This window comes from Balaenoptera borealis (genome assembly GCF_965194805.1).
Source record: "Balaenoptera borealis genome assembly, chromosome: 17".
In the NCBI taxonomy this organism is placed as follows: domain Eukaryota; kingdom Metazoa; phylum Chordata; class Mammalia; order Artiodactyla; family Balaenopteridae; genus Balaenoptera; species Balaenoptera borealis.
The window spans coordinates 27,795,906-27,808,448 of NC_138876.1; the positions used below are offsets into that span (position 1 = coordinate 27,795,906).

At 38.1% G+C, this 12,543-nt stretch overlaps 1 protein-coding gene across 1 annotated transcript in view; it reads right to left on the minus strand.

Annotated features, from left to right (window-relative positions):
* The window catches only part of PKHD1L1 (PKHD1 like 1), a 153,494-nt gene that overhangs the window by 48,823 nt on the left and 92,128 nt on the right, over positions 1 to 12,543 (minus strand). Inside the window, exons 49-53 of the mRNA XM_082364165.1 lie at positions 10,594 to 11,623; positions 9,049 to 9,240; positions 5,999 to 6,150; positions 4,906 to 5,065; positions 4,179 to 4,350 (exon numbers count right to left, since the gene is read on the minus strand). Coding sequence (XP_082220291.1) covers positions 4,179 to 4,350; positions 4,906 to 5,065; positions 5,999 to 6,150; positions 9,049 to 9,240; positions 10,594 to 11,623 — 1,706 coding nt within the window. The remainder of the gene's footprint in view (positions 1 to 4,178; positions 4,351 to 4,905; positions 5,066 to 5,998; positions 6,151 to 9,048; positions 9,241 to 10,593; positions 11,624 to 12,543) is intronic.

Genomic DNA, 12,543 nt, shown 5'->3' on the forward strand with positions numbered 1-12,543 from the left:
AACTTCCTTTCCACCCACAATACGAATCACATTTTCTCCTACTAAATCCTTATTGTGATACCCTAATTTTGTCTAAAATGTAAATAACTTAACTTCCTTATAAGATTTCACATGGTGGAAAAGTGAAAAGAAATGCATCCTTTGTCCATTTAAAGACCCTTACATATGGTGCTATTTCATAGGGAAAGGGACAGGAGGGTATATAGTTGGCTAGATTCTATGAAGGGAAGGCTGGAAGAATGGTCTGTGAATAGGCAAGGGTGGGTCAATGAGGGTAAGCCGCTGGGCTGGGGGCAGGACGGCAGGTCTATAACCAGAGTGAAGGTTACATTACATTGAAATAAATATGGAAAGCACAGTTGGAAGAGAGATGGTCTCCACTTTCCATCACTATGCCTGCTTGAAACTATCTCAGTGCAAATTGTTACAAAGAATGTTATTATAAAGTTGATTGCATTTTCCCATTTAAAAATGTTCACAGGGGTTGCTCTCCTGACCTAGTAAAAATGTTTAAAAATTCTATGATACTAATGCAGGAATTTTACAAATAACCAAAACAGTTTGTTCCGTTAAAAGTATATTTTTATCACACATTTGAATTACTAAGCTGTATTACTAAAAAATCTGTTGATCAAAAATCCTGTCATAAAAATTTTGTCTTCATGGATTTAAAAGAGGTTAGCAATTAAACGATCATTTAGGATTATTTAGATTCACAGTAATACATTTTTCATGACGCAATCTCAATGGTTTATTTAAAGGTTGTATCCATCTAACTAAATAAATTCATCAGGATTGTGCAGATTCAATAGTTGAGTTCATCTAGCTTTTCTCAAGCCTTTCATTCTTATCCCCAGCAGCACTATACTACATGTTATACATTCTTCTTCTAATTGCCCACGGTTACGATCAAAAAAGCCCAGTACTTCTTAAACTAAGCATTTGTGTGTTGTGTAGCTAGACCTGTATATTCTAGTCCTGAGGTACCAGTTTTGGATCAAGATTCTGTTTGTTTTCACTGATAGCTATTTGCAAAATACCAATTAATAATTCCAATTATAGCTATTTCCAGTGAGCAGAACTCACATTGTGAGAGGAAAAACACCTATCCTATGACATATACATGTAGTGTATCAACACATACCTCTATCACATCCTGGTCTATACCAGTCTAAATCTATTAATGAGTCATAATAAATATTAAGTAAATATTGAATAATTTTATCTACCTTAGACTATCTAGGGCTTTTTGGCCAATAACCTTTATGGCCCGTATTTCTTCTGAAGTTCTCTAGACTCTTTTTATGAGCCTCCCTGCTTTCTCTACTGTCCCTCTGTTACACAGAGTAGTAAAAGTGGCCTTTTCAAAATGTAATGTCACTTATCAGCTGAAACATTTAAAGGCTTCTCATATTTCTTAACACTAACTGCCTGCATGACCTGAATGGTCTGATTTCCACTTATTTCCAATGCTATGTCCAGGCCACTCTCCCCTGCTCACAAGGGTCCAGCCATGTAGATTTCCTCTCAGTTCTTGGATATGCCACACTCTTTCCCACATCAGGGCCTCTGCCCAAGTTGTCCCCTTGGCCTAGAACCCAACCTTCACACAGCCAGCTCTTCCTCATCCTTTGGCTCTCAGCTAGAATATCCCCTCCTTTGAGAGGCTGTTCCTAACCATCCACCCTAAGGAGGCCCCTGCCATGTTGTTTTCTGTCCCAGCCCCTTATCCATTCCCTTTACAACCTTTATCACAACTCAAACTCATGTGCTTTATTTTCTGTTTACTTTTTTGTTTGTTTGCTTGTGTTGGTATCTGTCTCTTTGGACAGAATGTGAGTGTTATGGGGGCAGGGACCACATCTATGTTGTTCACAACTGAATCTCAGAGCTCAGCACAGTGCCTGGCACATAGCAGGTGCTATTTTTTAATGGTTGAATGAATATATAAACAAATTCAATTATTATTCTTTTGTGCAACGTTATCGCAGAATCTGTATATTCTGAAATCGTAATTCACTTAATAAATAATATTGATTTGTACTTGATGCACAGTAGTGGGCTCTTATGTGCCCATTAATTGTTAACTTTTATCATCACCATCGTTATTTGTATGGTTATTATTTGCCCATAAGGGACACAAATATACATCAAATCAGGATCATGCCTTTAAGGGTCTTAAAGACTAGTACTGTTGTGTACTAGTACCATCATGTATGGTAATTACTATAATATAAAGTAGAAAGTTATGTTTCATATGAGAAATAAAGGTAAAGGACTTTATAAGTTTCAAAGACAGAAAAATTATTTTTAACTAGAAGACTTAATATATATTTAGGAAATTGAATATTTGAAATAAAATTAAATAAGTTGTATTATGAGACTTGACCAAGACTGTTATTCTATTTAAAATATGATACAAATGAACTTATTTATAAAACAGAAGCAGGGCTTCCCTGGTGGCGCAGTGGTTGAGAATCCGCTTGCCAATGCAGGAGACACAGGTTCGAGCCCTGGTCTGGGAGGATCCCACATGCCATGGAGTGGCTGGGCCCGTGTGCCACAGCTGCTGAGCCTGCACTCTAGAGCCCACGAGCCACAGCTACTGAGCCCGTGTGTCACAACTGCTGAGGCCTGCGCACCTAAAGCCCGTGCTCCGCAACAAGAGAAGCCACAGCAATGAGAAGCCCGCGCACTGCAGCGAAGAGTGGCCCCCCGCTTGCTGCAACTAGGGAAAGCCTGTGCACAGGAATGAAGACCCAATGCAGCCAAAAATTTAAAAAAAAACAAAAAAACAGAAGCAGACTCGCAGACATAGAAAACAAACTTACGGTTACCAAAGGGGAAAGGGGGCGGGGAGGGATAAATGAAGAGTTTGGGATTGTCACATACAAGCTACCATATATAAAATAGAAAAACAGGGCTTCCCTGGTGGCGCAGTGGTTGAGAATCTGCCTGCCAATGCAGGGGACACGGGTTCGAGCCCTGGTCTGGGAAGATCCCACATGCCACGGAGCAACTGGGCCCGTGAGCCACAATTACTGAGCCTGCGCGTCTGGAGCCTGTGCTCCGCAACAAGAGAGGCCGCGATAGTGAGAGGCCCGCGCACCGCGATGAAGAGTGGTCCCCACTTGCCGCAACTAGAGAAAGCCCTCGCACAGAAATGAAGACTCAACACAGTCATAAATAAATAAATAAAAAAAAAAGAACGTGAATTTCTAAAAAATAAAATAAAATAAAATAGAAAAACAAGTATGCACAGGGAACTACAGTCAATATCTTGTAGTAATCTATAATGGAAAAGAATGTGAAAAATGTATATATATATAACTGAATCACTTTGCTGTACACCAGAAACTAACACAACACTGTAAATCACCTATACTTCAATAAAAAATAGGGCTTCCCTGGTGGCGCAGTGGTTAAGAATCCGCCTGCCAATGCAGTGGGCCCGGGGTTCAATCCCTGGTCCGGGAAGATCCCACATGCTGTGAAGCAACTAAGCCCGTGCGCCACAACTACTGAGCCTGCACTCTAGAGCCCATGCGCCACAACTACTGAGCCCATGCACCTAGAACCCGTGCTCCACAACAAGAGAAGCCACCGCAATGAGAAGCCCGCACACCACAAAGAAGAGTAGCCCCCGCTCGCCGCAACTAGAGAAAGCCTGCATGCAGCAACGAAGACCCAAAGCAGCCAAAAATAAATAACATAAATAAATAAATTTATTTAAAAAAATAAATAAAAATAAAAACACTCACATACACAGACACAAAAAGACAGTTACTCTAGAGAAAGAGATGCCACCTGCTAAGAAAGCATTGTATCAATGAGGACACAGTTTCTGGTGCTGTTGGAAGTTTGTGATCTCAGGTAATTCACTTAAGGTCTTCAGGCTTCAGCTCTCTCACCTATATAATAAGGGAGTTGGTCTAAAAATCCAGATCTAACGTTCTGCAAGTATGAGATTCCCAGTAACTTTCACACATAATTTTTGTGAGATTTTTTTCCATTTTGTCATCAGGGTGGTTGTAAGGCTCAAGTGAAACAATGAGTGTGGAAGTGCTTTGGGACCTACTGTGCAGGAGGAGGGCACCAGTATCTCAGCCAGGATGACATATGGAAAGGATGTTGTGAAGACCTACTGAAGTATATTAACGAACAAAAGGCCTGTATACTTATATGTGGCTGGTCGCTTCCTGGGAATTGGTTTTCTTGATGGAGGATGTACAGGAAAGCAATCCTGGAGAATACAGCAGTAAGCTTGGAAATTAATAACAACATCCTTCACATCAGGATCCAGGGTCCCAGAAATGGACTGGCTCTGATGAAGGCCATTTTTTCCTGACACTGAAAGTGAAGTAAAAGCAGTTTAAACTAACATGATGATCAAAGTACTTGAATGTAAACAAAATACGGCAATTTGAAAATATTCTTTAAATAGTAACTTGGTATAATTCAAATGTATGGAATAGGTATGAAAAAATTCTGACAAAATGCACATGTCTGATTAAGAAGCAGAGTCAAAATACCTTGACAAAAACAAATATTTTAGAACTCGATTAAACTGTACTCAAATATTTTTATTTTCCAAAAATAATTAAATAATAAAAATGGAAACAAAATATATGACAGTTCATTGTACTCATTTCCTCTAATTTTGTGAAATAAATGTTGGGGCCAATTATGAGTGTTGGTGCTACCTCCAAACATAAAATGTAAGTTATAAATTCAAGTCAAGCCTCTTCCAGGGTAAATTTAGTCTCCATTCTTTAATTCAACAAACATTTATTGAATCCTGCTATATACAAGCACTATATAACACATTTGCCCAGTAAGCAATTTTTCTCCTCCTTTAGATGAAGCAATAGATAAAACAATCACTTTTGCCTACTGAATACATACCCAGGTAATATAGAGTACTCGTGTTTGCTTCAAGGTGCCAGTCTCCATTCTTGCTAGTATTCCAATTCAATGGATTTGAAGAGCCATTCCTCATATCAATGATATTAAACATATCAGGATTTTGAGTGAAGTTATGAGATATGATTACATAGTCTTCTTCCTATAAAAGTTTGCAAAAAATGTGACTTGTTTTATATGCTAATATCCTGTATAACATACACTAATTTTGATGACATTAATTAATTAACCCCATATTAAAACTTAACTTTTGGTTTTAGTTTGGTTTTCATCTTGCATTTATATTTTGTTTATTAACGTTTCACCTGTCTATGGTAATAACGCTAACTCTATCACTAAGGCAATGAAAGTCTTTCTTTCTCTCTCTCTCAATATATATATATATATATATACACATATATGTATATATGTATACATTCAGAGAATATTTAATTTCTATAATGTTTCAAAACATCTGAAACAGTGCTAGGTATTGTTTTTTTTGCTGCCCGTAGGTAGTACAAGTAGAAGAACGTGAACAGGGATGAAAACACCCAATTCAGGATACTGGTGACCATTAGCAGTGAAGAGTGGGGATTGATTTCAGAGTAAGCCATACAGAGGACTTCCACTTCACCTAAAAATGTTTATTTCTTTAAAAAAATCTGAAGTACATAGTCACATGTTAGATTCAGATAGAGCTAGGTGGTGGGAATATAGGACTCAGCCTGTTATTTTCTGTATTTGCTATATTTCATAATACAAATAATAAAGCCCTTAACTGGTACCCAAAACATCATAAGCACTGAATAAATGTTAGTTATTATCATGGTAATAATAACAGGGCACAAGCTTAGTACTACAGGAATGTGGCAGAAAGATGGCTTACTTCTGATTCTTAAAGGAGGGGTTTTTTTTTGGCTTGCTTCTGAGATTTAGGATGGGTCATGAAAAGTGTGCAGGACTTTACCAGGTCAATATGTGAGGCAAGGGCATTCTGGGCCTCACAATTGGTGTAAGGATGAGTGTGTGGGCTGCTTTTGAGTAATATGCAATCAAAATTATTAGAAGATGGATTATGCAACTCTTTGTTTACCTTAAATCCATAGAATGTTGACGTATACGAAATGTTGGTTATGTGATCTACACTTTTAAAATACCAGTTAATGTGCTTTGCATTTGGAATCAGAGCCATCCATCCAGACATATGAGTCAGTCGTTTCTTCTGAAAGGGAACAATGCTTGTGCCTATAGAACATAAAACAAATCACAGTAATCTCTACATCTAGAAAATTCCTTCTCTTATGAACAAGTGCAAAGGTAAATATTACTCTAGTCTACGGAAGTCTCTAAAGAGGTCAGTATAGTATTTCATTACTTATGTTCTAAATGTCTTTGTTTACCTGAAGGCCCCACTGTTCAATATCACACTTAACTGAAACATAAAATGCTTTCTCACTTGGAATTCTGAATTGAGATGGAGCCTTTATTCCTTAGGGAAAAATAAAATTGAACTATGATGACAATAATGACCGCTAAGACAAAAGTGCTTAAATATATCAATACAATTTTTAAAATACATTGATCTAAAATATAATTCCATTTATATCCTTTAAGAACTTAATTCTTCAGAATCCTTGATCTGCAAAGTATGCAAATATTAAGTCCAGAACTTTATTAGATTCTCCTATATGGGTTGTGTTAATCAAAATCAGCCTAGCAAGTATGAATGGAAAACTTTGATTCAGAGCCCTTAAGGAACTAGACTAAAGTAGACCTACCTCTAACACTGGCCATGATACCCTAAATTTTGTGAATGATGAACTTGGAACCTGAACTACCTGTTATGGGAAAAAAATTTAATTTGAGAGAATGCCTGACAACTTCAGTTGAAGATCTGAAAAGATCTCTCACAATATAAAGAAAAACATCTGTGATTAATGAATTAATTCTATTTTTTCCTTTCCCTTCTCTCCTTCTTTTCATCTCTGATTGAATTTTATGTTAAATTTGCAACCTCTTCCCTTACAAAGTTAGGTGGAAGAAGCTAGGAGCAAGATTACAAAATAAACTGCCATTCTTTTCCTTTGGGGATAAGGCAAAACAAATTTCAGTATCAAGGAGGAACAAATTCTTTGGCTTATGAATTAGCATTAAGTTTTGAAAAGCCCATGACCAGAGGCACTAAAAACTCACAGTTTAAGAAGACCTGCAGAGTATGAGAAGAACCATGATAATTTGGATTATTCAGCAAATATCCACTCCTCTCCCCTCCTTGAGGGCAGAATAGACTTCCCTGCTCTGTGGATACTGGGTGACTTCTTTGGTCCATCGGCTATTAGCAGAACTGACACTGCAAAGACTTAAAAGTGCTTGCTGGGTGAAACATGCCCTCTTGAGCCTCTGTCACTGCAATGCAAAGAGGCTCCCCCAGGAGAATAGTGGGTAGCATACTAAGGTGACCTTTGGCATAGGCAGACAGAAAAATTATATAGATCTTGGGGGACAGAAATCTAATTCAAGTTACCCAAGTGGAAATTTGCTACCTCTTACCTATTCCCTAGATCCAAGCCAATTCACAGACTGGAAGCAGCTCCACAGAGTGGGAGAAATCTGTGGCCATTTATCAGGCTACTGCATACTAAGGAGAGGAAACTATCCAGACCTTCCAAGAGCTGTTAGCTTCTGGCTCTGAACTGATACTAACCCTCAGACACCCTAATGTCACCATGGTCTACCAGCTGGAGTGGCAGCTTATGAAGGCCAGGCCCTAGAATGTGTCTTTGCTCAGTCTCATGCCTGGTCCACTGAGGCCACTGGCTCATCTTATGGTTATTCCTCCAGTTCCAAAATGTATAGTGGGAATAGACATAGAACTTTGTTTGGAAGAAGGGCAGAAGTTGAAATTCTCACAAGAAATATCCTTCCAAGAGGATCTGATAACATGGAGTGGAATAACAAAACCCCAGCATGTCCTGATGGATTTGACCCAGCTATAATTTTAGCAGTTATAATATGGCTGGTATAATTATGCTACACGTTTTCAAAATTCACTTGGCCTATATTGAGATACATAATTTTAGTTTCAAATTGCAAGTTTCTACCTTGTAAATATGATTAAATGTGGAAATTTGGAAACGCTGTCATCAAGAAGCTACATCATTTAGATTTATGCAGAAAATGTAGAAAACTGTATTTGAAAATCATCTGATAGCAAATGTTTGATTCATCAATGCCTTTCCTATTTTCCAAAATCTGCAGTCTATCAGAACAGTGATATGAGAGTGGATTAATTGTAGATAGATATTTTAACTAATAATTCATAGACAGATGATGGATGAGTGGATGAATGGATGGATGGAATGATATAAAGATCTGAGCCAATCAGGGCAGGCCAGGTCAGATGTGATGAGAATAGATATACTTAGTAACTGGAAGAATTCCTAATGGAGGGAGGGAAAATCACGCAGGAAGGACTGAGTGAACACTCTAGGAACCATGCCCCCCCACCCTGTTACCAAGATAAAAGAAAAGCAATTCTAAATCCTTGAGGGGGGAAAATGCACATATTAACGCCACAGTGAAAAATCTGAGACATGTGAGAATCAGGGTTATTACCATATCCCCATTTAACTTGCTTGTCTGGCTGGTGCATATGCCAGATGCATCATGAATAATGACAGTAAATTAATGCAATCTAGTCAGGCAATGATATCAAGCGCATCTGGTGTTCCAGGTACATTAGCTTTACTGAAACAAATCAGTAAATCAACAGTCTCTGTGCAGCTATTGACCTAGCAGATGCTCCCCCCATCCTATTTCAATCAGCAAAGATAATCAAAATAATTTGCTTTCAGTGGCAGAAAAAATGGTATATTTTTACTGTCTTGATCCTAAAGCTATGTCAGCTTTCCTGCTGTCTGTCATAATATTGGCTGGAGGTTCCTTAATCAGCAGAATGTCATGCTGGTCCATGCGTTTATTCAATACTCCTCACCAGCCCATTTTGGGGTGTGATATTTGTTTCCTGCCTGGCTTCTGACTGATATAAATATTATGCTTTTCCCAGTGTTCTCAAGAAGATGATAATGAAAATTGAGGAAAACATATTTAAATGAGTGGTTTAAATGATTGTGTGCTACTTACCGAAGGAGTCTGAGAGAATCACATCCTTTTCAAGCAGAGACACTGGAGAAGGCTTGTTGAATGCCAGCCGGTGGAAGCTGACTGAGGCGTCACAGACAGACCCAGGGAATCCTATGCTCCACTCGGCTTCTTGACTGCAGTGAGAAGGGTCCAGCAATGAGCTGTGTGGAATGACGGTGTGTCCTTTGTGACCTAGGAAATGAACACAAACAGCCGACTTCTTATTTCATGTTAGAAAGCTAAAAAGCCAAACTGTCCAAAACATACATTTACTATAACCCATAGTGCCACGAATACAATCTAAAAGTCTAAGTTCCTGGGTTTTTTTTTTTTGGCATGGGGTAAGGGGACCTCTACAAAGGCTTTGCAGTGAACTCTTCTGTCAGGGAGCTTATCATGGATGCAGCTGAAACATGGGATCTGAAGCACCCATGAGAGCCAAAGTAGGGGATGGGATGTGGGATAAGTAACTTGGTCAAGGACACAGGGAAGGATGCAAATCCAGGCAGTTTGACCACAGAGCTTGTGCTCTCACAAGTGGACTGTCAACGAACTTAAGAATCTAAGCTGAATTAAGTAAATGAATAAAGGTCACACAAAGCTCTGAATATTAGAACCGTCTAAATGCTCTCCCTCTTAAAGCCACAATTAGAACAGGAGACAAGTCAACAACTATAGTTGAGAATTCAGTCTGTTTGAATATTGAGATGAACCTTCTATCTTTCAAAGGCTTTCAAAAATAAATATCTGTTAATATCTGTAGCTTTACTGGTCAATTGTCTCTCTCTTATAAAGTATTATGCAGAATCATACACACACACACAGACACCCTTCCTATCTTATTTTGCCAAGTCATTATCATTAAAATTTTATAAAAATGCTAAATTCTAGAAACCATGATTATTTACAAAAGGATTTGACTTACTCTGAACTTAAAATGGTAGAAAAGATTTAACCTACAAAGAATGTTGAATTTTGTACTAGAGTTCACATATTCTTTGAATCAATTCCAAATTCAGAATTTAGATTGGAAAGAAAAAGGCTAACAGCAGGCCTGTGACTTATTACTTCCCTCTAAGGTACTTGAGCAGGATACATCCAGTCTGTTGCTTATGTAAATAAACCTGGAATTTATACATTTATTGGGCATGACTGGCTGGAGAATCTGGGTAGTCATGTAAGCAGTTTCCTCTGTGTAATTAACTGAGTACAAAATGCAAGCATTCTCAAATGAAATGGCTTCCTTTTGTGATCAATATTCCATAAATATTGTTCAAAATTTGCTGTTAATTCAAAACCAAAGTGCAAATGCAGGAGGAAAGGGACATATTTGGAGGCTGCATCTGATAGTTTGAGACTTTGCTAGAAAAGGAAATCTCATCTATGCCTAGTGTTGACCTATATCCTTAAGTCATTAGGAAAGTTTGGCACCAGTTAAGATCTGTGATTCATCTGAGTCTGCTTTGACAATTCAACTCTCTGTGTTAACACAAACAAAAAATATATTTCCAAAGTATTTTATCAGAAATTAAAACATCACATTACCTGTAAGTGAACCATCAACATCAATCAGTACCACTTCATGTTCCCATCGAAAGCCAGCCTTGTTTGTTGTGTGAGAATATTGGATGTCAATGAATTTTGCACTCCAGCCTCCACATCTGTCATTACAAATGCCAGTGATGGACGTCACTCCCAAAGCTGCACAGCTGGGACGGTCAAAGTTCATGAAGTGTACGGAAGATACAGTCAACCCTTCATTAAATGGGAGAACCAGGCCTTTCATTGTGCAAAATACAGACCCCATTCCCAGTTCATCAACATGACCAACTATTTTGGCATTTTTAATCACTGCTCCAATGGTTTCACCCCATCCTCCAACGTAAGGAGCCAGGATCCTCTTCGTTTCAATTCCAGCCTCATAATTATTGACCATCACGAAGTTATGAAACTGAAGTGCACCTCCATTGACCCATTCAGCTCCTTTTTGACAATTCCAAGTAGTGAGTGAATTAAATATTGCAGGCTCTGGCACTGTAGAAGTACAAGATCCTGTCTGCATGGGGAAATATTCTTCAAATATCCACAATCCAAACCAACCTTGAGAATGAACAGTGTTATTAAAGAATTCTCCAAGAGGAACTCTTTTTTGGCAAATGTTTCGGTCATAGGATGGCCCATCAGGGTGGTTGTTCATTCGGTACCAAAAGCCAAAGTGAGTGCCACCAGCAGCTGCATTGTGTCGTATGGTGTTGTTTGGATTGGTTACCCAAAATGCAGCTGGAGTCACGTCGTCATTCAGAAGACTAGTACTTTGCTGTACAAATACTGCCAAGTTATATTGCAGGATATTGCCATGTTCAATACCATCTTCTATAAAAAATGCTCCCCCCCTGATATCATATATAATATTCCTCTCAACCAGAAGGTGATGTGTGTTATGGATAGTAACAGCTCTGTTGTAGGTCTGGTGAATTGCACAGCCTCTTACATAAGATTTGAACTGTAAATCTCCAAGCAGGTGCCAATGTATTGGATATCGCCCCAACCGGAATGCCTGGCCAGCATGGAATATCTGTCAAGCCCAGAAATCACAGCTATTTAGTGATACACACAGACTCAGAGTTTGCCTGGCTCACACTTTCTTGTTTCAAAATAATATCCACTTTTACATTAATTATTATTAATGCATTTATATCTCCCATATTATTCCTGTTTATCATTTAAAAATGTTATCTGACCCCCAACCCACCTTGTTTTATTCAACATATAACAGCCCATACTTGTTATCAAATGAATGAATGAACAAAAATCATCTTCGACTCTTCTGCTTTTCACCGTGCTGTTATGAAACTTTCGTGTTCAGCAAAATACCTTGTAAAAGACTTCTTTTTCTCCTTCACTTTGATTCTTTTTTAATAATAAGAAACATTTCTTGAATGTTTAACATGTGCCAGATATTCTGCTAAATGTCTTATATGCATGGTCGCAGTCTTTACCACAATCTTATGAAGTAGCCACTTATCATAAGCTTCATTTTACAGATGAAGAAAGTGAAATTTAGAGTATCTTGTTCATGGTTGCAAAGTTTCATTTAAACTCACTGGTCTAATTATAGAGTTGGTGCTCTTATTAACCACTCTGCTATATTTTCAATAAGTCTACGATCTAATAAGCCAATACAGAAGATGCCTCTGTGTGTGTGTGGAATATGATCTCACAAGGTTTGGAAATAAATGGTAGGGCATCTATTTATTTTCATTCTTCATCTAAAAATAAAAATTAACTATTAATAATATTTATGATACAGATCGACACTGGCAACCTCACTCACTCCATATCCAGATGTTACATGTGTGTAACATAACCTAGGAGAAGGTTTATTTTTTACAATATGTAGTCATTGACTCTGCCACCCTCACTGCAGTTGAGTGAGGTGTTCCAAATTTAATGGATTTATGGATTTTACTATCCTTCCTTCCCACCCTTCCTCCG